At 45.5% G+C, this 22,758-nt stretch overlaps 1 protein-coding gene across 6 annotated transcripts in view; it reads right to left on the bottom strand.

Moving 5' to 3' along the window:
• LOC147107336 (MSL complex subunit 3-like) overlaps positions 1-14,699 on the bottom strand; it is an 80,570-nt gene extending 65,871 nt beyond the window's left edge. The window contains exons 1-2 of one of the 6 annotated variants that reach the window (XM_086006255.1): positions 14,370-14,699; positions 3,583-3,665 (exon numbers count right to left, since the gene is read on the bottom strand). In XM_086006255.1, the coding sequence (XP_085862381.1) occupies positions 3,583-3,665; positions 14,370-14,468 (182 nt within the window). In that variant the 5' untranslated portion in view covers positions 14,469-14,699. The remainder of the gene's footprint in view (positions 1-3,582; positions 3,666-14,369) is intronic. The other 5 variants (XM_086006252.1, XM_086006251.1, XM_086006250.1 and 2 more) reach the window with 5 other exon arrangements.
• Between the last annotated feature and the right edge of the window lie 8,059 nt (positions 14,700-22,758).

Raw genomic sequence — 22,758 nt, 5'->3', positions numbered from 1 at the left:
TGCAAAGGCAACAAGGATAATTCCACATTGTTGAGTTATGAGGAGAAAAGTAAAAGAGCTTTTCATTCTCAGTAGGAAAGATGATAAGGTAAGAATCATGAATCAAGGTAGAAACTTCTTTATGACGAATCAGAAGCAAAGATCCAGGAGAAATAAAACGAGCTAAATGGGAATCAAGATAAAATTTCTTCACAAGAAGTCAGAACTTGCCGAATAAATAACTAAATACAGTGAATGAAGAATCTGCACTCCAGCACAGGAAGCTGAACGGATTCGTAGGTAGTGAAGGAGTGCAGGAATACAGGCTTGGATTAAGAATGAGATGAAGATAGAATTCTGTCAAATACGAATCCAGAGTACAGACTCACAACAAAATTATCCCGATTCGTCAAGTCCTCTTATGCACAGTATACAGATGCCTTCCTCCTTCAGAAGACAATTTGTGTTGACCAACACAAAAGGATACTGCACCCTTGAATGTACAATGTGTCATGCAGTGACAGAAGAAGTGTTCAGGGAAATAATCTTAGCAATGTGCATCATGATGCAACCTTTGCCAATGCATAACTATATAAATAAATAAAGTGTTTAGAGTGCAGGTAATGTGGATTTCCTGCCAGTAAGGTTATGCATTGCTTTACAACACCGCACAGAAAACCACTAATCTTGGAATTCACAAATATCAGACAAATATAACCAGAAATGAACAGAAGCTGGTGAAACTGTGATCAAATTCAACACATTTTAACCGATTTGGTTGAGTTTGCAAGGTAGTGCATACCGTATTCTTGCCCAATATCTGGAACTTAAAAAAAGAAAATGCAAAACTAGAAATCCATCAGCCACACGCTACTAGAAATTTTACATCTTCCAATATTGATGCAGGAATCAAATTATATTTATGGGTTACAATCAGAATTAGTTTCATTAGAAAACTGATTCAGTGGTTTTAGTGTTGCTTGAATGGTATCGCTTGATTTTCCCTGTTGCTATTGTGCTACCTCTCCAATTTCTCTCTTCTTTGCCACTCTGTTTTCCTATGCCTTCCTGCTTTTCCCCATTTAATTCATTTTATGTTCCCTTTGACATTTTAGAATGTTACAGCACAGAAACTGAAAATCCAGCACATCAAATCTGTACTGCTTTTCTCCACAAGTCATCTAGTTTAACTCCGCTCTTCTGCTTGCTCCCTATACTCTAAGAACAACTAATTACCCATTAAGACAATTTCACATTCTAACTCTACTTGAAATTTCTTGTCCAGTTTTATCACTTTTGTTTCTTTCAATTAATACATTAAAAAAAAGTGATTAAATTTGTCTTAAATCTCATTGGCCTGTATTTTCCGATGCTTACGGGTGGGTACGAGCTGTGTACACACCTGCAGGGACATTGGAAACGCCGGTTTCAGGCATGCGAAGCGCATGTGCTAAAAACCGGCATTTCCGATCTGTCAAGAATCCTCTTGACAGATCCTGCGCCTGCCCTGGAGAAGGGCCTCTGCGGGGGGGGGGGGGGAAAGAGTTCCGCTTTCTGCAGAACCTCCGCCCGCTGAAAACACTTAGAAATCTTATGCCTGGTCATTTTAAAAAGTTTATTTTTAGCCCTGTAAAAAACCTTAATTATTTTTTTCAAAAAATTAAATTTTTGCTTAAAATATTTAATTTAATTGAATTTTAACTCATTTTAAAAACGTGATGGTTTTTAAAAAATTTATTTAATGTTTTAGTGTCTTTTTGGGGTGATCTCCATTCATACTTTTGACAGGTCTGTCAGTCAAAGGTATGAAGGGAGATTCCCTTCTTTCATTGGCTGGCCTGGCCCACGTGATCCCAGGGACGCTTACAAACTTCATGCGCCCCTGGGATACATGAGCCCTGCGCATTTCGACTGTGGAGAGGCCCAGCATCGGAAGGGTCCGGACCTCGGGAGCCCTCAGGTAAGTGCGTAGATTTTTTTCCCGATAGGAGGTCTCCGCACACAGGAAGCCTCCTATTACGGGCCATTGTGTTTACTAAGCTGTTGGGTTTCAAGGGACCCTGACTTTCTCCCGGAGATATCCTCCCTCAGCCTCTGTACTGAGCCACTCATCTTTGGGTGTTTTCAATCTCCAGCTCAACTCAGCTTGCCTCTTTCCTCTGATTTTACTGCCCAACCTCCCCCCGCCCCTCCTAAACCTCACCCTCCATATAAACTCTCCTACCCATAATTCATATCCAGCCCCACGACCTTGACATCTCCCTTGGCCTCTCTGCTCCCATGGTCTCAATCACTGACAAGACCATCTACAACCACTTCCTTGTATCTCTCACCACCCACAGTCCCCCATCCCCTTCCAACCCCACTTCCTTCTGTGTCTGCCCCAAGAAATAAAATCCAAGTTACTTACAGCTGCACTTCCAAACTCCCAACGGCCTAGCATTTGGCCTTCCATTCACCACAATACTTCTACAACTATCGATCTGTTCAATCACTCCCTCCCCAAACTTTGATGCCCTTACTCCTAGTGAAACCTTTACTCTCTCCCATCATAGTCATTCTCCATGGTATGCCCTCATATTCGCACTCGCAAGTCCAAGGGGCAGACACTGTGTTAGACATGAGCATATTTGCACACAACTGGTTTAGATATCCATCACTAGATCTGGCTGGACCACATCAAGCACTATTTGGCCTCAATCCACTGCCAAAACAGCCCACTACTCCAGAATCATCAGGAAAGCAAAGATTATCTCAGAATTATTTTCTCCAATAGCAACAATCTCCTTAAACTCCTCTCCCCTACCCCCTCCAACAAATGCGAGCAGCTGTTGTACTTCATCAGTAAGATTGAGACCATCTGTTCAGCCACCTCTGCTGCTTACCCCCCCCCTTGCCCATCAAGCCAAACCTGCCCTCGCTCTGATCCTGTGTCCTTCTCTAGTTTCTCTCCCATTCCCCCTCACGCCCTCTCCAAGCTCATTTTGTCCATGAGATCCACACCATTCCCACTAAGCTTTTGACCACCCAAATTCCCTTCCTGCTCTCCTATGCCAATTGACATTGTAAATCCCTTGCCTCCTTTAAAACCCTTCTTAAAACCTACCTCCCACTCCTCATAATAGCTCCTTCTTTGGTTCAGCATTCATTTTTGTCTGATTACCCCTCTGTGAAGCACCTTGGGACTTTTTTTTAAAACATTAAAGGCGATTTATAAAGCAAAGATGCTGTTGAAAATTTACTGAGGTCCGGACTCAATAAAGACCTTCGCCGGTAAGGTCTCCCGCTCTCCTGCCGTAACTTTGGCAGAAGCTTGGTGGAAATGCAAGAGTAACAGCATAAGCAGACATTTATGCCATTTCTCTGGGATTTCCACAATGCAGTGAGAAATCGAGGAACCCCATGTAGAAATTCCTGTCGCTCTGTCCTTTCCCCCAGTGGAATTTTTGACCCTTTCAGGCCCGTGGCTAAAGTTCTCTGATTTTACCATCTTTGTTGTGGTTTGATCTTTTCATTTGATCTAAACTTGCCAGAGCTAATTACGCATTCATACACGTGTATAGTAAAGGATTAGTTTCCGAGAAATGCAAAGAATTTTCTTACCTTCTGTTCCAACCATTAAAATGAATCAGATATTCTGGGATCTTTCGGCCTTTTTCATCTCTACCGACCTCTACATCAACAATCTATTAGAAGAAATAATCAAATATTCTAAACCAGTGCAATCGAAAAATAATTCCATACAGTATACCACCCATAAATGGAAATAATACGTTTTTACATATATACCGTATAAAAATTCTATTGTTAGAAATAACATCTTGTAACATCATGGCGACATTTCCCCACCCCTCTTCAATTTCTCGAAAAAATAAAGTAAGACAGTAAAATGGTGGATGCGGATTTGATCTTGTGATACTCCACTCGCTGAGTTTCTGATCTCAGAATGTTCACAGCAGCTTGGTGGAGACCCAGGAGTAGAATACTCTATTGGAGAAGTTATAAGGGAAGTTTGAAGAAAGGAAGCAAAATAGTTTTGTAAAGGATTCAAAGAATCTATTAAAGGAACCACAGAACTGAAGAATCCAAATTACACCTCAGAGTATTTCTCTAATGAACTGCGGAATGGTAGACAATTAGAAATGACAACATCTTTGCTTTAAAAACAATTAGAGGATATTTTCCATGGCAGTTCAATTTCTGGTTGCAAATCTTTGAGAATATTAAAACAGTTCACTGACAAATTTCCAACATCTTAACGAGTATTTGCAACATTTCACAAGCTCATTTACAGAGAAAGGTGTCAAGAAATCGGGGGCAATTTTCTTATGTGCAAGTTAATTTTCTCATAAATCAAATGAATTAACCTTTTTTTGGTTTTGGAGTAAATAGAATCAGAATGTTACAACAAAGGCGGCAGCCATTTAGCCCATGATCCCTCTGCTGGTTCTCAAGCTATCCAATCTGTCCCATTCACTGACCTTTCTCCCAACCTTTCTAAATTTTTATTTTTCAAATATTTATCCACTTTGCTTTTAAAAGGGAGGATTTATTCAATTTTGTAGTGTTTCATTGGTGTAAATGCTGTTAACCATCATTTTGAGTGTTCCTGGATATTTTGCGTTGAGTAATTAAGCAAATGTCAAAATATCACCAGTCATTTTGACTGTGGCATCAAACTAAGTAACAAAAAAAACGATTGTGCTTTTTTAAAATTTTGTTGCAGCACATCTTCTTTGGAGACCCAGTTATCAGAAAGGAATATGCTGGATTTGATCACATGGGGCCAGTTATAGCTCTATACAAAATCACAGGACATCATAAGGCTCCGTGGAAACTCTCATCATTTTCATCAATTTTAATACAGTTTTTAAACTATCCCTCATCTGGCCTTCATGATGCATGGATTTTATCTAGGATATGTATTCCAGCTCCAACATATGTGTAAAGGTAGATGATAGGCTCATTGGGATTAACTTTTTCAACAGAAGAGCGAAGCAAGGATGTCTGCTGTCATCGAACCTATTTAATAGTTACAATGCCATCTGATCCATCAGTGAGGAAGCTAACAGTCTGAGAGCATCTATTCCAGACATTTTAGAAATAATGTAATGGCTCCTTTTCACACCTGTTATTATGTTGTTGGCAGACTGCCCAGGGATCTAATGAACTCCCTTCACCATCTTGAACAAAGAGCTCACCAGTAGGATACAGCGCCCCAAAGTGTAACATTATGGTTTGGAATAGCTCAAGATCTCAAAGTATTGATCAGAGAATACGAGGGGCATTTTCATTTAATTTGGTTTTGGCCCTGAAAAGGAGGTGGTGGGCCGTCGCCTTGAACTGCTGCAGTCCTTATGGTGACATGTCCAAGTCAGGATGGTACGTGACTTGGAGGGGAACCTGCGGGTGACGTTCCTATGATACTGCTCTTGTCCTTCTCAATGGTAGAGGTTGCGGGATGAGGCGGTGTTCCTCAAACTAAGCTCCATGAGTTGCTGCCGTGCACAATGCAGGCAAGATGCTGCAGTGCATAATGCAGGCACAGTGCACTGATGGTTAATATGGAGGTCAGTAGCATGGGACGTGAATCGCTTCATGCTGGATGGTATTGAGCTTCTTGAGCATTGTTCTGGCTTCACCCTTTCAGGCAAGTGTTGATTATTACATAACGCTACTGGCTTGAGCCTTGTAGCTGGTGGGTGACACCGAGATGTCACGAAATAAGTGACTAAAGATTACCCAACCTCTGCCCGGCTCTTGTACCCATGCTGTAGATATGACTGATCCTGTTTTATGAATGGTGAACCCCAGAAAGTTGGGAAGTCGGTGATGCTGTTACCGCTGAAGGTCCGAGGTGGTTGGGCCTTTTCTTAATGGAAATGATCATTGACTTATGGCACCTGTCAGAACTTGGTTTCATATCAGTATCCAGGAGTACTGCTCAATGCCAACTTTAACTTGGGTGCATTGCTTGTGGCCCACGTGAAAAATCCAGGACCAAGCTATGAAGTAGATTTACGGCAGAAAAGGAAAATTATTTCAGGGAGGGCTCTGGCCAACAGCAACCCACCACGGAGTACCCTAGAAGTCGAAATGTCTGCACATTTCTCAGAAAAACTTGGATTAATGTGGGTGATGACTAAACTTGATACATGGCTTTGGATTTCTAGAGCATCAAGGACGCTCCCAGTAGTTTGGTTTGGGGCTGCTGATCATGGTGATGAGAACCCTCATGCAGTAAGACACCTAGCTGATCAAAAAAATTGGACAAGAAAGAATCATTTTAGAATTTTTAGTATTACTTGCTGCAAAAATAATCTTTAGTCATGGACTTGATTCAGGTAGAAATCAGAGAGTTGCTATGGAAACAAAGTTACTAAAAGTATTTATAGCACAGAAACAGACCATTCTGCCCAACAGGTCCATGCTGCTTTTTAAGCTCCACATGAGCCTCCTCCCACCCTTCTTCATCTAACCCCATCAACATATCCTTTTATTACATTCTCCCTCATGTGCTTATCTAGCTTCCCTTTAAATGCATCTATGCTATTTGCCTCAACTTCTCCCTGTGATAGCGGGTTCCACATTCTAACCACTCACTGGGTAAAGAAGTTTCTCCTGAATTCCCTATTGGATTTATTAGTGATTATATTCTATTTATGGCCCCTAGTTCTGGTCTCGCCCACAAGTGGAAACATCTTCTCCACATCTAACCAATCAAACCCTTTCATAATCTTAAAGCCCTCAATCAATCACCCCTCAGTCTTCTCTTTTCTAGAGAAACGTGACCCAGCCTGTTCAATCTTTCCTGATAGGTATAACCTCTCAGTTCTGGTATCATTCTCGTAAACAAATGGCATATTCCATACGGATGTATTTTGTCGCTAGCCCTCAGCCTACTAAATGCCTTTTTAGAATGTAAACCAACAATCTACGCATTACTACAACAGGGTATCCTTAATTCCAACTGTCCCATATCTTCTTCTAAAACAGAATCATGGTACAATACTAGACAATTTGGGCAAACAGCAAATTACTGCAGGCACTGGAAATAAAAACAGAAAATGCTGAAAAGACTGTTTTTGAAGAAGGGTCTCACCCAAAACATTTATGGCCCCGAATTTGCTGAAAAAATAATGGTGCATGAACGACGCATGCCGTTATTAATATGCAAATCGGCCAGCAACTTGTGGCAAGGAAGCTACCCCGTGAATTGCAAATCGCCATCGCCACAAGTTCCTGGACGATTTGCGCCGCACCGCCATTAGCTTCGCGAAAACAGCATCTCGCCCTTAACCTCACCGTGATTTTCCTGAAGTTGCTGCATTTGCACATTAATGCCCATTAAACACGCCACAGAATGTTAACTAGTAATTAATCGCAAGTACCCTTTTAATGACGTGATCATTGTTAATGACTGCCAATCTACCTCTCTTGCCCAGAAAGTGAATGATCCAGGTTGTGGATTGTTTTAGATTTTTTAAATGTCATGTTTTTAAAAAAAACTTTTCCTTTGTGTCTCTTTTTTCATCTCTTAATCCGATCTTTATTTCTCTTTCTGTACCTGATTTAACATTGAATTCACTCACTAATTCACCCTCCTTCTCAGTCCTTCCTGTTAATTTTTCAATCCTTTAATCTCATTGGTTAAGTACCCTGCTGACTAGGGTCGAAAATGCCTGATTTCCATCGCTGGGCCGGGATCAGCTCACACTTCCAGCAACTTTGTGGGCAAAACTTTGCTAAATTGAGCTGCAGGAACAAGCCTAACTGGGCACGCCGTGAGATGCCCTGCTCCAGCAAATTCTGGGCTGATCTAACTTGTCAGTTGTCTCTACAGATGCTGATTGACTTGCTGCTTATTGCCAGCAATTTCCATTTGTCCGAAAACAAACCAGCCCAGGAATCAAATGAGCAAAATTCTCAAACATGTGTGCGGATGTGCTGCATTTTGTGACAGGACGGTGGAGGGAGGGCGAACGAGGATCTTTGTTTCTCGGGGATGGTGATCGACGGCAGCACAGACTGAGAACATAAAAACATAAGAAGTAGGAGCAGGAGTAGGCCATACGGCCCCTCGGGCCTGCTCCGCCATTCAATAGGATCATGGCTGATCCGAACCTAGACTCACGTCCACTTCCCTGCCCGCTCCCTGTAACCCCCGATTCCCTTATCAGCTAGGAAACTGTCTATCTCCTTTTTAAATTTATTTAATGTCGCAGCTTCCACAGCTCTCTGGGGTAGCAAATTCCATAGATTTACTACCCTCTGAGTGAAGAAGTTTCTCCTCATCTCAGTTTTGAAAGGGCAGCCCCTTATTCTAAGGTTATGCCCCCTAGTTCTAGTCTCACCCATCAGTGGAAACATCCTCCCCGCATCCACCCGATCAAGCCCCCTCACAATCTTATATGTTTCGATAAGATCGCCTCTCATTCTTCTGAATTCCAATGAGTAGAGGCCCAACTGTAGTGTATGCACCTTTAAGGGGAGAACTACTTTTTACAGCTCCTGTATACTGTAGTACCGGCAGTGACCACACCTGTATATAACCCTGAGTAGGGATCTGTACAATTAGTTTTAGAGTAACCCTCATCCAGTAAACACCTGTTGATTGTTCTCTGCAGTCTCTTGTCTAGTTATTGAAGGACACACAACATCAAGATACACGGATTTAACATTGACGACGAGAAGATTCGAACCTACCTGCAACTCTGCAGAAGAAGGCCGAGTCCGGAAGCACGGGCGTCGACCATCCGGCGTCAACTCCAGCGAAACGGGCAGGCAACAGGTACAGCGCAGACCCTTCCCGCACAGCAGCGGCTAGAGCCGACCGACGGCACAGAAAAAGGCCGAGCAGCGTCGACGGGAGAAGAGAGAGGGTAGAGCGCACAGGGCGCAGCCAGTGTTCAGGACCGAGCGGCGTCGACGCGAAGAGAGAGGGTAGGGCGCACAGGGCGCAGCCGCTGTTCAGGACCGAGCGGCGTCAACGAGAGAGAGGCGCGCAGGAAAACGCGCAGAGCGCAGCCGGTGTTCAGGGGGCGAGCAGCGTCAGCGGGGAAGAAAGGAAAGCGCGGGAGACGCCATTTTGAGCCGCAGCGGAGAAGAACGGAGAGAGCGGGAGACGCCATTTTGAGCTGCAGCGGAGAAGGGGGAGCGCGGGAGACGTCATTTTAAGCCAGTCTAACCACACCCAGGGATGCCGAAGAATGGCAGTGTCACAGCGTTCGACAATGAAGTCGAAGATTGGACGACATATGTCGTTCGCATAGAAGTGTACTGCAAGGCGAATGAAGTGCCAGATGACAGGAAAGCGCTGGTATTGTTGAATTCAATGGGTGCAAAAACATATGGCTTACTGTGAAATCTAGTAACCCCAGAGAAGCCAGTGGAAAAGGATTTTGAAAACAGTGTCAATCCTACAGGACCACTTAGACCCCACACCGCTGTTGATAGCGGAAAGATTTAAGTTTCACAAAAGGAACCAGCATAAAGATGAAAGTAATGCTGAGTTTTTAACGGAACTGCGCAAGCTATCAAAACACTGCCAGTTTGGAACGGGACTAGCAGATACTTTAAGGGACAAGTTTGTGTGTGGGCTTCAAAGTGAAGGAACCCAGAAACGGCTTCTATCAGAAAAGGATCTTACGCTGGACAAGGCTTTCAGCATGGCAGTATCACACGAAGCAGCAGCACGGGGCGCGGCAGAGATACAACGGAGACCGCAAGAATATGGCACAAATGAAATGTCATACGGAACAGCGAAGTGCTATCGCTGCAGCAGAACACACGACCATAAGGATTGCTGGTTCAAGGACCAAGTGTGCAGACAGTGTGGAAAAGTAGGACACATAGCAAGAGTCTGCAGGTCAGAAAAGAAAACCAGCAGCAAGAAATCCCCACAGGATAATCATAATCAACTTTATTGTCATTGTTAGTGCACAAGTGCAGTACAACGAAATGTACAAGAAGGTACATAAGGTGACGGAGAGTAGTGCAAATGAACAGAAAAGTGATACAGACTCTGGAAGCAAGGAGCTGGGTTGTCTGAAACTACATAATGTGATCAAAACGGAGGATCACCAAACTATCTGGGTCACGCTCAAGATAGCCGGAGTCCAAGTGAAAATGGAATTGGACACAGGATCAGCCCTAACAGTCATAAACCGAAGGGACTACAAGCGGCTATTCTCACATATACCCTTGAGAGATACAGAGATTGTCTTGAAGACGTACACGGGGCAAAAAGTCTACCCGAAAGGAAAAATAAGGGTGAACATTATATATAACGGCAAGGAAACACCAAAAATGGACCTATATGTATTGCCAGATGGAGGACCACCACTACTAGGATGTGAATGGATCCGGAAGATACAGCTAGATTGGCATTCCATACAAGCACTGACTGTAGATGCCAAAAAGGATGACGACGTCACACCTGGACGACTGTCAAAAATGCTAACTGACGCACAAGAAGTGTTCCAGGAGGGACTCGGAACACTAAAAGGCATAACAGCGATGATCAAAATAGAGGAAAATGCAAGCCCAAAGATTTTTACGGCCAGACCGGTACCTTATGCGATCCGCCCAGCCGTCGAAGCAGAGCTGGAAGGTTTGGAATGTTCAGGAGTACTGTCCAAAGTGGACTGGAGCGAGTGGGCTACACCCATCGTTCCTGTAATGAAGAGGTCGTTGAGTAATACGCCTGGGGAACCAAAGAAGGTTCGCATCTGTGGGGACTTTAAGGTGACAGTGAACCCAGTCCTTCACACTGTACAATATCCGCTTCTGCGGATTGAAGATATTTTCGCCTCGCTATCTGGAGGGAATCCCTTCACTAAGATTGATCTGGCCCAGGCGTACCTGCAAATGGAGGTAGAAGAAGCCTCGAAACAGTACCTCACGATCAACACTCATAAAGGTCTCTACCAATACAACCGGCTGGTGTTTGGGGTAGCATCAGCTCCGGCTATTTGGCAAAGGGCAATGGATCAAGTCCTGCAAGGGATTCCAGGGACCCAGTGTTATTTGGATGACATCCTGGTCACAGGCGAAAATGACAGTGATCACCTCGCCAACCTGGAGCAGGTGCTCACTAGATTGAAGGAATATGGGCTCCGAGCTAATCGCCACAAATGCGAGTTTTTCCAGAAGCAGATCTCGTATTGTGGCCACGTTATTCATGAAGAGGGGTTACATAAGTCCCCTGAAAAGATTGAGGCAGCAGTCAAGGCTCCAGCACCGGAAAATGTGTCACAACTGAGGTCGTTCCTCGGGCTGGTGAACTACTACCATAAGTTCTTGCCGAATCTGTCTACAGTACTACACCCACTGAACACCCTACTGCAAACAGGGGTACCATGGAAGTGGAATGACGAATGTAAACGAGCTTTCCAGAAGTGCAAAGAATTGATCACATCAAAAGAGGTGTTGGCTCATTTCAACCCAGCACTACCAATTCGGTTGGCGTGTGATGCATCACCCTATGGCATTGGAACGGTGCTGTCGCACAAATTTCCGGACGGCTCGGAGAGGCCAGTAGCCTTTGCGTCTCGGTCACTAACCTCAGCCGAGCGTAACTACGCCCAGATTGACAGGGAGGCCCTCAGCCTAGTGTGGGGAGTGAAAAAGTTCAACCACTATCTGCACGGGCAGAAGTTCACCTTGCTGACTGACCACCAACCACTTGTCTCCATCTTTAATCCAAAGAAGGGCGTTCCGGTGATGACTGCGCAACGGCTACAAAGATGGTCCCTTTTTCTAGGGGCGAACCAATATGAAATCGAGTATAAGGGCACGAAACAGCATGGAAACGCTGATGGGCTATCACGCCTGCCACTGCCTAGTGCGGAGGAAGCACCAGCAGTGGACCCTGTCGAAATATTTTATTCGACTATAATTGAACGCTTGCCAGTAACTAATGCTGATATAGAGAAGGAGACCGGAAATGACCCGACACTGTCTCGGGTATATGACTTGACGGTGAAGGGATGGCCAACACATGGCGACTCACTGTTGCCAGCATTCTCATCCAGAAGAGAACAGCTGTCAGTATGCCAGGGGACCTTGATGTGTGGATCCCGAGTGGTAATTCCACCCAAGTTAAGGGAGAGAGTGCTCAATGAGCTTCACGAAGGCCATCTGGGAGGGGTGAAAATGAAAAGCCTTGCTAGGGCTTATGTGTGGTGGCCGGGGATCGATCAGCAAATCGAGGACCTGACAAAGAGCTGCTCAGGATGCCAGAAGGTCCAAAATGCACCACCACATGCCCCTCTACACCCATGAGAGTGGCCCTCATCTCCATGGCAACGGGTGCATATTGATTTTGCTGGTCCTTTCATGGACTCAATGTTTTTAATAGCCGTGGATGCGCACTCGAAATGGCATGAGGTGATCAAAATGTCCTCCACCACCACGGAGAAAACTATTGCAGTCCTACGGACCATATTTGCCAGGAATGGCTTGCCAGAGCAGATTTGCTCTGATAAAGGACCACAGTTTGTGTCCGAAGAGTTTCGAAGATTTATGAAAAGGAATGGGGTAAGGCATTACACATCCGCCCCGTATCATCCAGCCACAAATGGATTGGCTGAGAGGTTCGTACAAACCTTTAAAAAAGCAGTAAGGGCCATGTGCGATGACGACATTCCACTGCAGCATAAGGTGGACAATTTCCTGTTAGCCTACAGAAATGCGACACATGCAGTCACCAGCCAGACCCTGGCCATGATGTTCTTTAACCGAAGGTTGAGATCTCGTCTGGATTTGCTCAGACCAAATGTACGAAGAGATGTTGAGAATAAGCAATTCCAGCACATCAATGAGAAGCCGACAAGGAGCTTCAATGTAGGGCAACCAGTCTTGGCCCGCGACTACCGAACAGAGAAATGGCAACCAGAAATGATATGCACACGGCAGGGGCCACTAATGTACACAGTGGATGTTGGGGAGAACATTGTGAGACGCCATGTTGACCAGATCCTAGAGTCACAGGAACGAGTCAACCCCATGTCTCGCGTACCTGGTGATGAACCCGACATACAGGTAGCATCTACCCCAGAAACAGTAGCATCGGAAGCTGATGAACCAACCGATGACAGGGGGCCAGAATCGCCTCCGCACCAAGAGCAAGACACTCAGGAAAGGCGCTATCCAGAAAGGATCAGGAAGCCTCCCCAAAGACTGAATTTATAAATAGACTATTTTCAGTTAATGTTGCATGTTAAAAGTGTTAATTGTAATTAGTTGATATTTAATTGTTAAATGAATGTTATGGTACTGTTAATCTAAAAGGGGAGGAATTGTAGTGTATGTACCTTTAAGAGGAGAACTACTTTTTACAGCTCCTGTATCCTGCAGTACCGGCAGTGACCACACCTGTATATAACCCCGAGTAGGGATCTGTACAGTTAGTTTTAGAGTAACCCTCATCCAGTAAACACCTGTTGATTGTTCTCTGCAGTCTCTTGTCTAGTTATTGAAGGACACACAACATCAAGATACACGGATTTAACACCAACCTACTCAACCTTTCCTCATAAGTCATCCCCCTCATCTCCGGTATCAACCGAGTGAACCTTCTCTGAACTGCCTCGAGAGCAAGTATATCTTTTCTTAAATATGGAAACCAAAACTGCACGCAGTATTCCAGGTGTGGCCTCACCAATACCCTGTATAACTGCAGCAAGACTTCCCTGTTTTTATACTCCATCCCCCTTGCAATAAAAGCCAAGATTCCATTGGCCTTCCTGATCACCTGCTGTACCTGCATACTAACCTTCTGTGTTTCATGCACCAGGACCCCCAGATCCCTTTGTACTGTAGCATTTTGCAGTTACAGGGGAAGAGAGAAATTGCGTAACACTAGCGGCATACTATGTTACAGCTTGCCATAAACAGAGGGACAATTACTAAATATAAGAAAAGAGTATATATAAATTATATGAAAGTATATTTATACACTCAGGGATATATCTGTTTATACACTGTATGGATAGATCTGTATTTTTGTGAACAAGCATGAACGTTTTCCGATGCTTTGGCAACATAAGTTGTAACTTGTCATGCCAATAAAGCGATTTGAATTGAGTTGAGTTGAATTGAATTGAGAGGAAAATTGACTATTAATCGGAGGGGCGCCTTTACTGCAGCCATTAATATTTATATCGTTAGGTTTCTCTGCAAAAACGGAGGCAGAGGCGAGAGAAATACCGATTAACAACCACTGCCAACTAGGCCAGGTGACACAAGCTGCTTTATTCGACTGAGCAAGACGCTGCAGCTCGGGTCAGGGTGAATTCCCCCCCCCCGCCGCCCTCCATCTCACTGTCCCCCACAATCGGCGGAAACCGGAGCAACGCCAATTCAAAACAAAGCAGTCGCGCCGCTACCTTGGCATCGTATAAAACCTTGGCCTTTGTCGGGTCTGGCTCGAAGCAGAGGACTCGTTCTCCTTTGCGAAATTTAAATTTCATTCCCCGGGTGTTCATTTGGTCATGATGGAGGTTGGAGGAGGATGAGATGTAGTGGTGGGGGGGGAGGGGAGAGCGTTAACCCTGTCACCGCCGGAGCCTCGGCCGCCGCACTGCTCTCCCGAGCGGGGCCGCCATTTCACACAGGCACCGGCCCGGGCAGCCCGCCTCCGGGGGCCTCGCTCGCTCTCGCGGGCGGGCGGTTGGAATTCAAATCCGCGGCCGTTTCCCCCCCCCGCTGATTTATTCGCTCGCCAGTCCGGGCAGGGGTGTGTGTGTGTGTTTTTTTTTAAAGTGAGGAGCAGCCCGCCTCCCTCGAGAGGTAAAGCTCGGTTTCCAATTACGGGTTTAGAGAGAAAATATTACTTTAATATGTGTGTGGGGCGGCCGCGCAGTGTGTTCTGAGAGTTGTAGTTGGTTGGCGGGCGCCCCTTGAGCTCGAAGCCGATTGGACAGAAGTCGCTGAACTACAGCTCCCAGAACACACTGCGAATAGGCGGCTTCCTGTCCCTCAGCAGAACATAAGCAGTTTGTGAAGTCTTCCATCTAAATAATTGCACTTATGCTGTTTGAACTGCACAGTGTTCATTCTCTTATTGCTAAAGCTGTTTGGTTGCAGAAATTAAACAGGCCATTAAGTCTGAGTTGTTCCTCCATATGAGCCAACTGGCCCACCCTCCTGGTGGCTCACCATAGCTTTTAATGTTTCTCTTCAAACAATTAATTCTCTAAGGGCCTGGGGGTGGGGGGAGTGGGGCAGGGAAAGGGAGGTGGAGTGGACAGGGAAAGGAGGGAGGGAGGGTGAAGGAAAGAACAAGAGGGAAGGCCTGTGATAGGATGGAAGCCAGAAGGGATTAAAAAACAAAATCGATGATGGTGCAAGGCAAAAGGAGATGGTAATGGGACAAATCATATTTTAAGTTTTCCTATTACCATCTCTTTTTGCCTTGCACCATCATCCCTTTTGTCTTTTAATCTCTCCTGCCTTTGTCCTAATGTAACTTTGCTGTAGCCTTTCAATGGTTCAAGCCATCCTTCCAACAATGGGAGTGGTGGCCTAACCAGTGTCTTGCACAAATCAACATCATGTTCCATGCCCCTACAACAACAACTTGTATTTATATAGCGCCTTAACGTAGTGAAACGTCCCAAGGCGCTGCACAGGATTATTTTAAGACAAAAAATTTGACACCGACCCACATAAGGATAAATTAGGGCAGATGACCCAAAGCTTGGTCAAAGAGGTAGATTTTAAAGAGTGCCTTAAAGAACGACATAAGGAATAGGAGCAGGAGTAGGCCATTCAGCCCTTCGAGCCTGCTCCGCCATTCAATGAGATCATGGCTGATCTTCTGCCTCAACTCCATTCACCGGCCCTATCGCCATATCCCTTGATGCCATTACTAGTCAGGGGATCTCGACAGGCTCACTATCGACTTCTGTTTTGAATATACCCAATGACTGAGCCTCCACAGCCCTCTGGGGTAGAGAATTCCAAAAATTCACCACCCTCTGTGTGAAGAAATTTCTTCTCATCTCAGTCCTGAATGGCCTACCCTTTATCCTGAGGCTGTGGCCCCTGGTTCTAGACTCCCCAGCCAAGGGAAACATTCTCCCAGCATCCACCCTATCAAGCCCTGTAATAATTTTGTATGCTTCAATGAGATCCCTCTCATTCTTCTGAATTCAAGAGAATACAGGCCTAGTTTACTCAATCTCTTCTCATACGATAGTCCTGCCATCCCAGGTATCAATCTCGTGAACCTTCGTTGCACTCCCTTTATGGCAAGTATATCCTTCCTTAGGTAAGGAGACTAAAATTGTACACAGTACTCCAGGTGTGGTCTCACCAAGACCCTATATAATTGGAGTGAGACTTCTTTACTCCTGTACTCAAATCCTCTTGTAATGAAGGCCAACATACCATTTGCCTTCCTAATGGCTTGCTGCACCTGCACATTCACTTTCAGTGACTCATGTACAAGGACACCCAGGTCCCTTTGCGCATCTGCATTCCCCAATCTTTCACCATTTAGGAAATACTCTACCTTTCTGTTTTTTCTACCTAAGTGGATAACTTCACATTTATCCACATTATATTCCATCTGCCATGTTCTCGCCCACTCACTGAGCCTGTCGAGATCCCCTTGCAGCCTCTTCACAACTGCCACCTAGCTTTGTATCATCAGCAAATTTGGAAATGTTACATTTAGTCCCCTCATCCAAATCATTGTTATACATTGTGAATAGCTGGGGCCCAAGCACCGATCCTTGCGGTACCCCACTAGTCACAGCCTGCCATCCTGAAAAAGACCCGTTTATCCTTACTCTTTGTTTTCTGTCTGTTAACTCATTCTCAATCCATGCTAGTATATTACCCCCAATTCCATGTGCCCTAATTTTGTTCACCAACCTCTTGTGTGGGACCTTATCGAAGGCCTTCTGAAAATCCAAATACAGCACATCTACCAGTTCCCCTTTGTTTACTCCACTAGTTACATCCTCTAAGAACTCCCAATAGGTTTGTTAAACAGGGTTTCCCTTTCATAAATCCATGTTGACTCTGCCCAATCTTACTATTAGTTTGTAAGTGCCCAGTTATTGCATCCTTTATAATAGATTCCAGCATTTTCCCAACTACCGATGTGAGGCTAACAGGTCTGTAGTTCCCCGTTTTCTCTCTCCCTCCTTTCTTAAATAGCGGGGTTACATTTGCTACCCTCCAATCTGCAGGAACCATTCCAGAATCTATAGAATTTTGGAAGATGACAACCAATAGAAACATAGAAGATAGGAGCAGGAGTAGGCCATTCGGCCCCTCGAGCCTGCTCCGCCATTCAATGCGATCATGGCTGATCATCCAAATTCAGTACCCTGTCCCTGCTTTCTCCCCATATCCCTTGATCCCTTTAGCCTTAAGAAATATATCCAACTCCTTCTTGAATATATTTAATGAATTGGCCTCTACTGCCTTCTGTGGTAGTGAATTCCACAGGTTCACCACTCTCTGGGTGAAGAAATTCCTCCTCATTTCTGTCCTAAATGGCTTACCCCTTATCCTTAGACTGTTCTGGACTCCCCGACCATCGGGAACATCCTTCCTGCATCTAGTCTGTCTAGTCCTGTTAGAATTTTATAAGTTTCAATGAGATCCCCTCTCATTGGGCTTGTACTCGCTGGAGTTTAGAACAATCGACCCAATATCTCCTCATAAGTCATTCCTGCCATCCCAGGTATCAGCCTGGTGAATCTTCGCTGCACTCCTTCCATGGCAAGTACATCCTTCCTCAGATAAGGAGACCAAAACTGCACACAATACTCAAGCTGTGGTCTCACCAAGGCCTTGTACAACTGCAGCAAGACATCCTTGTTCCTGTACTTAAACCTTCTCGCTATGAAGGCCAACATACCATTTGGCTTCTTAACCGCCTGCTGCACCTGCATGTTTACCTTCAGTGACTGGTGCACAAGGACGCCCAGGTCTCGTTGCACTTCCCCTTCTCCCAACCTATTGCCATTCAGATAATAATCTGCCTTCTTGTTTTTGACACCAAAGTGGATAACCTCGCATTTATCCACGTTATATTGCATCTGCCATGCTTCTGCCCAATTACCCAACCTGTCCAAATCATACTGGAGTTTCTCGGCATCCTCCTCACAGCACACACGCCCACCCAGCTTTGTGTCGTCTGCAAACTTGGAGATATTACATCTAGTTCCCTCGTCCAGATCACTAATATATATTGTGAATAGCTGGTTAGGGCAAGTGGTGGAATGTATAGCCGGGCGGGGAGGCTTCATTTAAGGGTAAGGTGTCATCATCCCTCAGCCAAGTTTCCGTTAGGGCCATGATGTCGATGCAATCATGCACGATAAGCTCTTGGATGGCAAGAGCCTTGTTCGCAAGTGAACGGACATTCTGGAGGGAGATGCGGAGAGAGTCGGTGATGGCCGATCCACTGCCAGCATCCACAGGGTCAACGCTGGGAGGGGTGAGTTGGACGGGGAGGAAATTGGCAAGATTAGACCCCAGCGGGTGCATTAGGCGGGAAGGTTGGCGAGAGAGGATAGGACAGTTGGGGTTACTGCTCGTAAGGAGGCAGCGACGAGTGCCTCGATGGGCCCTTTGTAGGATGCCAAGAGAGGCACAGAGGGAAGCTGGAGGTTTATCTAAGAGGGAGTCAAGCCTGGGATGGCGGCAGGAGAGTAGGAAGGTCAAAAGAATAATGTAAGATTGGGGTAGGGATTACGTGGCGATATGATAGAAGTGTTTAAAATTATGAAAGGATAGAGCAGGATAAAAAGAAGCAGACTGTTTCTAATATTTGAGAGGTCTAGAATGAGGGTCCATAGATACAAGATTCATTGTAAGATTTAGAACAGAAAGCAATGTAGATCAGCAAAGGTACGGGTGAGCTGGACTTGGTTCAGAATAGGACTTGGGCAGCAGAGTTTTGGAAGAGCTGGAGAGGAGGATGGGAGGCCGGCAGAAGAGCATTAGAATAGCGTTCACTCGGAGGTCGAACTCCAAACCACCGTTAACACCTTCACCAAAGCGTACGAGAGCATGGGTCTTACACTAAACATCTGTAAGACAAAGGTCCTCTACCAACCTGCCCCACCACACAGTACTGCCCCCCGATTATCAAAATCCACGACAAGGCCTTGGACAACGTGGACCACTTTCCATACCTCGGGAGCCTACTGTCAACAAGGGCAGGCGTCGACGACGAAGTCCAACACCGCCTTCAGTGTGCCAGTGCAGCCTTCAGTCGCCTGAGGAAGAGAGTGTTTGAAGACCAGGACCTCAAACCCGGCACTAAGCTCATGGCCTATAGAGCAGCAGTGATACCCGCGCTGCTGTATGCCTCAGAGACATGGACCATGTACAGCAGGCACCTCAAAGCACTGGAGAGGTACCACCAACACTGCCTCCGCAAGATCCTGCAAATCCATTGGCAGGATAGGCGCACCAACGTCAGTGTTCTTGCTCAGGCCAACATCCCCAGCATCGAAGCTTTGACCACGCTCGATCAGCTCCGATAGATGGGTCACATTGTCCGCATGCCTGATATGAGACTCCCAAAACAAGCGTTCTACTCGGAGCTCCGGCTCGGCAAGAGAGCCCCAGGTGGGCAGAGGAAACGCTTCAAGGACACCCTCAAAGCCTCCTTGAAAAAGTGTAGCATCCCCACAACACCTGGGAATCCCTGGCCCCAGACCACACAAAGTGGAGGAGAAGCATCTGGGAAGGCGCCGAACACCTCGAGTCTCTTCGCCGGGAGCAAGCGGTAGCCAAGCGCAGGCAGCGCAAGGAGCGCACGTCAACCAAAGCACCCCACCCACCCGCCCCCTTCAACCACCGTCTGCCCCACCTGTGACAGAGACTGTAGGTCCCGCATTGGACTCATCAGTCACCTGCAAACTCATTTTTAATGTGGAAGCAAGTCATCCTCGGTTCCGAGGGGCTGCCTAAGAAGGATTAGAATAGTCACTGATGGATGTGGCAAAGACATGGATGAGGCAGAGGCAGGCGATGTCATAAAGGTGGAAGTAGATGGTCGTTGTAACGGATAGGATATGGGGCCAAATAGGACACCGAAGTTGCAAACAATCTGGCTGAACCTGAGACAATGGCTGAGGAGGGGGATGGAATTGGTGGCAAGGGGATGGAATCGGTGGCAAGGGTACAGAGTGGATGGGGGGGGGTGTAGACAATGACTTCACAAGTGTGGACTCAGTTTGTCAGTCATAGTACTTGGTATACTAGTCTGTCCCGTCATTGGGTCAAAATTCTGGAGCTACCTCCCTAACCACTGTGGGAGTACCTTCTCCACACGGACTGCAGCGCTTCAAGAAGGCGGCTCACCACCACCTTCTCGGGGCAATTAGGGATGGGCCATAAATGCTGGCTTAGCCAGCGACGCCCACATCCCATGAATGAATAAAGAAAATCTTTCCTTTGTCTTTTTTTTAATGTTCGTTTGATGGGATATAAATGCGTTGAGAACTAACCTGACTCAACAGTAACCTTTCATTCTCTCAGACAAGCTGGCATTATGCTATTGACCTTTAGAGACAAAATGGAAGCACCTAAGGGATAATCCAGCAATTTCTTTCTACTGTCTTGGAAAGGTGCTAATTATAACTGAGACAGACAAGCTGATTTGACTTCTAATGGTAACCATGGTAATGGGCTTTAACTCAGTTAGCAGCGTGAGAAGGACTCCCCATTGGTAGTCTGTCTAGTGAGGTTTGATGGCACAGAGAGGTGCAAACTCCAGTCTTTGGGCGTAAAGTTAGTCATGATTAGAATTGGAGAGACTGTTTGAAATGGCCTTTTTTTTGTTGCTGGGCAGATTCTGGTTTGTCCACTCCCTCTTTGTTTCTGGTTCTGTAGCTGATACCATGTAATAAGACAACATGATGTTTTCAAGCCTGGGGTGTGGTTTCAAAATTCACGTATCGACACCAAGTTCATCAAGGTGCTGCTTCTGCAACAAAGCTGCATTTCTGCCAATAACTTGTGATGATGTATAAGGGCTCACGTTTCCTTGCTTGACTGTAAGCAAAGTGGGGCTCATTTAAACATTTACTCCTGATAATTCCGTTGCTTTCTGCACTAAAGATATTTGAATTATCCAATGATTTGAATTAAACAACGTAAGTAACAAGTGGGAATTTAGTGCTTAGAAAATGGAACTACTGGATAATTTGAATTAAGCAACTTTGAATTAAGAGTAGAAAATCAAATCAAATCAAATCAACTTTTTATTGTCATTGTTAGTGCACAAGTGCAGTACAACGAAATGTAGGCTTGCGGCTCCCGAGAGTGTACAATTTGGATTAGGACACTTAAACATTTCAACATACATTTGTACATATATATTAGCATAAATATGACCATAATAAAGTGCATCGGCAGATGTGCAGGCTTTAGTGTTTATTTGTGGAGTTCAGTAGGATGACAGCCCTGGGAAAGAAGCTGTTCCTAAATCTGGTCGTACGGGTGCAAATGCATCTGTAGCGTCTTCCAGATGGTAGGAGGGCGAACAGACTGTGGCTGAGGTGGGTAGGGTCTTTGATGATGGACCGTGCCCTCCGTAGGCGTTATACATTAATGAAACAGTGTTTGGTATTATTAATTTGACTCCTTTGCAGCTGAATGTGGCCTGGCATGAACTGATGATTTGCTTTGCATGCATACCAGTACCCTAGTTTTGCTTATGTTAACATTTTGGACCATGCTCCATCCAAACTTGGTAATGGAAAAGGAAAGGGCCTCCACCGAACTGTGCAAGCAGCAGTTGACCCTCGTTACACATCGGTCCTCCATCTATAATATATTAAAAATCTTGCATCTGCACAAACCTTGACCTTTTCAGAAGGCATAGACTTGGATCCAAGGGAGTGTTTGCTGTTAAGAATATGTTTTATTTTTCTGACAGCATTTTGGCAATGTATTTCAGGAATCGGTCAATACCATAATTGATGTGCTGGTGTGCTCTCTGGTGCCTGGAGTCTAGTTTCTGTTTAAACTAATAATGCCAGCATCATTTATGCCTTGAAAGGCCAGCCCTATACATTTTAGTTATAGCATAATTAATTTGGTGTAGCATTTTAAATTGCATTGATCGGACTGGAATCTCTTTAATTCCTTAAACTATCTCTTTTACTGCTGTTGTTACTGGCGCAGCACTTACATCAGAAGTAATATGCTTGAAGAGCTATCCGTGGATGGTCAACTAACCTCGCTGTGATATGGGACAAGACAGAGGCCGTGATTTCGCCAGCTGTGGCGAGTCTGGTGCGGCCGGAGTAGGCAGTGGCCTCAAACTCTGCACCTGCCTCCTCCAAGTGATTTTGTCCTGATTGGGCTTGTTAAGCCCGCCCTGCGAGGTTCCGGCCAATTAAAAGGAAGCGGGTCTGATAACGTCATCTGATGACGCATCATCAGCCGGTTTCCTTAAAGGGGCCATGTCCACATTGATTTTGACAGTTGTGCTGTCAGTGTTCTGCAGCATTGAGGTGCTGGTTTCTGGTAATGTGCTGTCAAACATTGAAATCTTTATTTTCAACACTTTGCGTTCTTGGACAGATTTGTGTGCACCTTTGGAAGTGGTTAGTGAGTTGCAATGAATGGTGAGCCATAACGGTACCCCCCCGCCCACCACCACCACCAAAGGTGATGAGTGTGAAAGGAATGGCTTGGACATTGTAGGGATGCTTTATGGTGCTGGAGTGGGGTGGTGCCAACCTGGTGCATTATGTGGCAGCCAGGGTGTACAGTGTTAAGTGAAGAATACCT

Source organism: Somniosus microcephalus, chromosome 14 (genome assembly GCF_052327205.1).
Source record: "Somniosus microcephalus isolate GS21.2 chromosome 14, FLI_Smic_1.0, whole genome shotgun sequence".
Classification (NCBI taxonomy): domain Eukaryota; kingdom Metazoa; phylum Chordata; class Chondrichthyes; order Squaliformes; family Somniosidae; genus Somniosus; species Somniosus microcephalus.
This window is presented reverse-complemented; position numbering and strand designations above follow the sequence as displayed.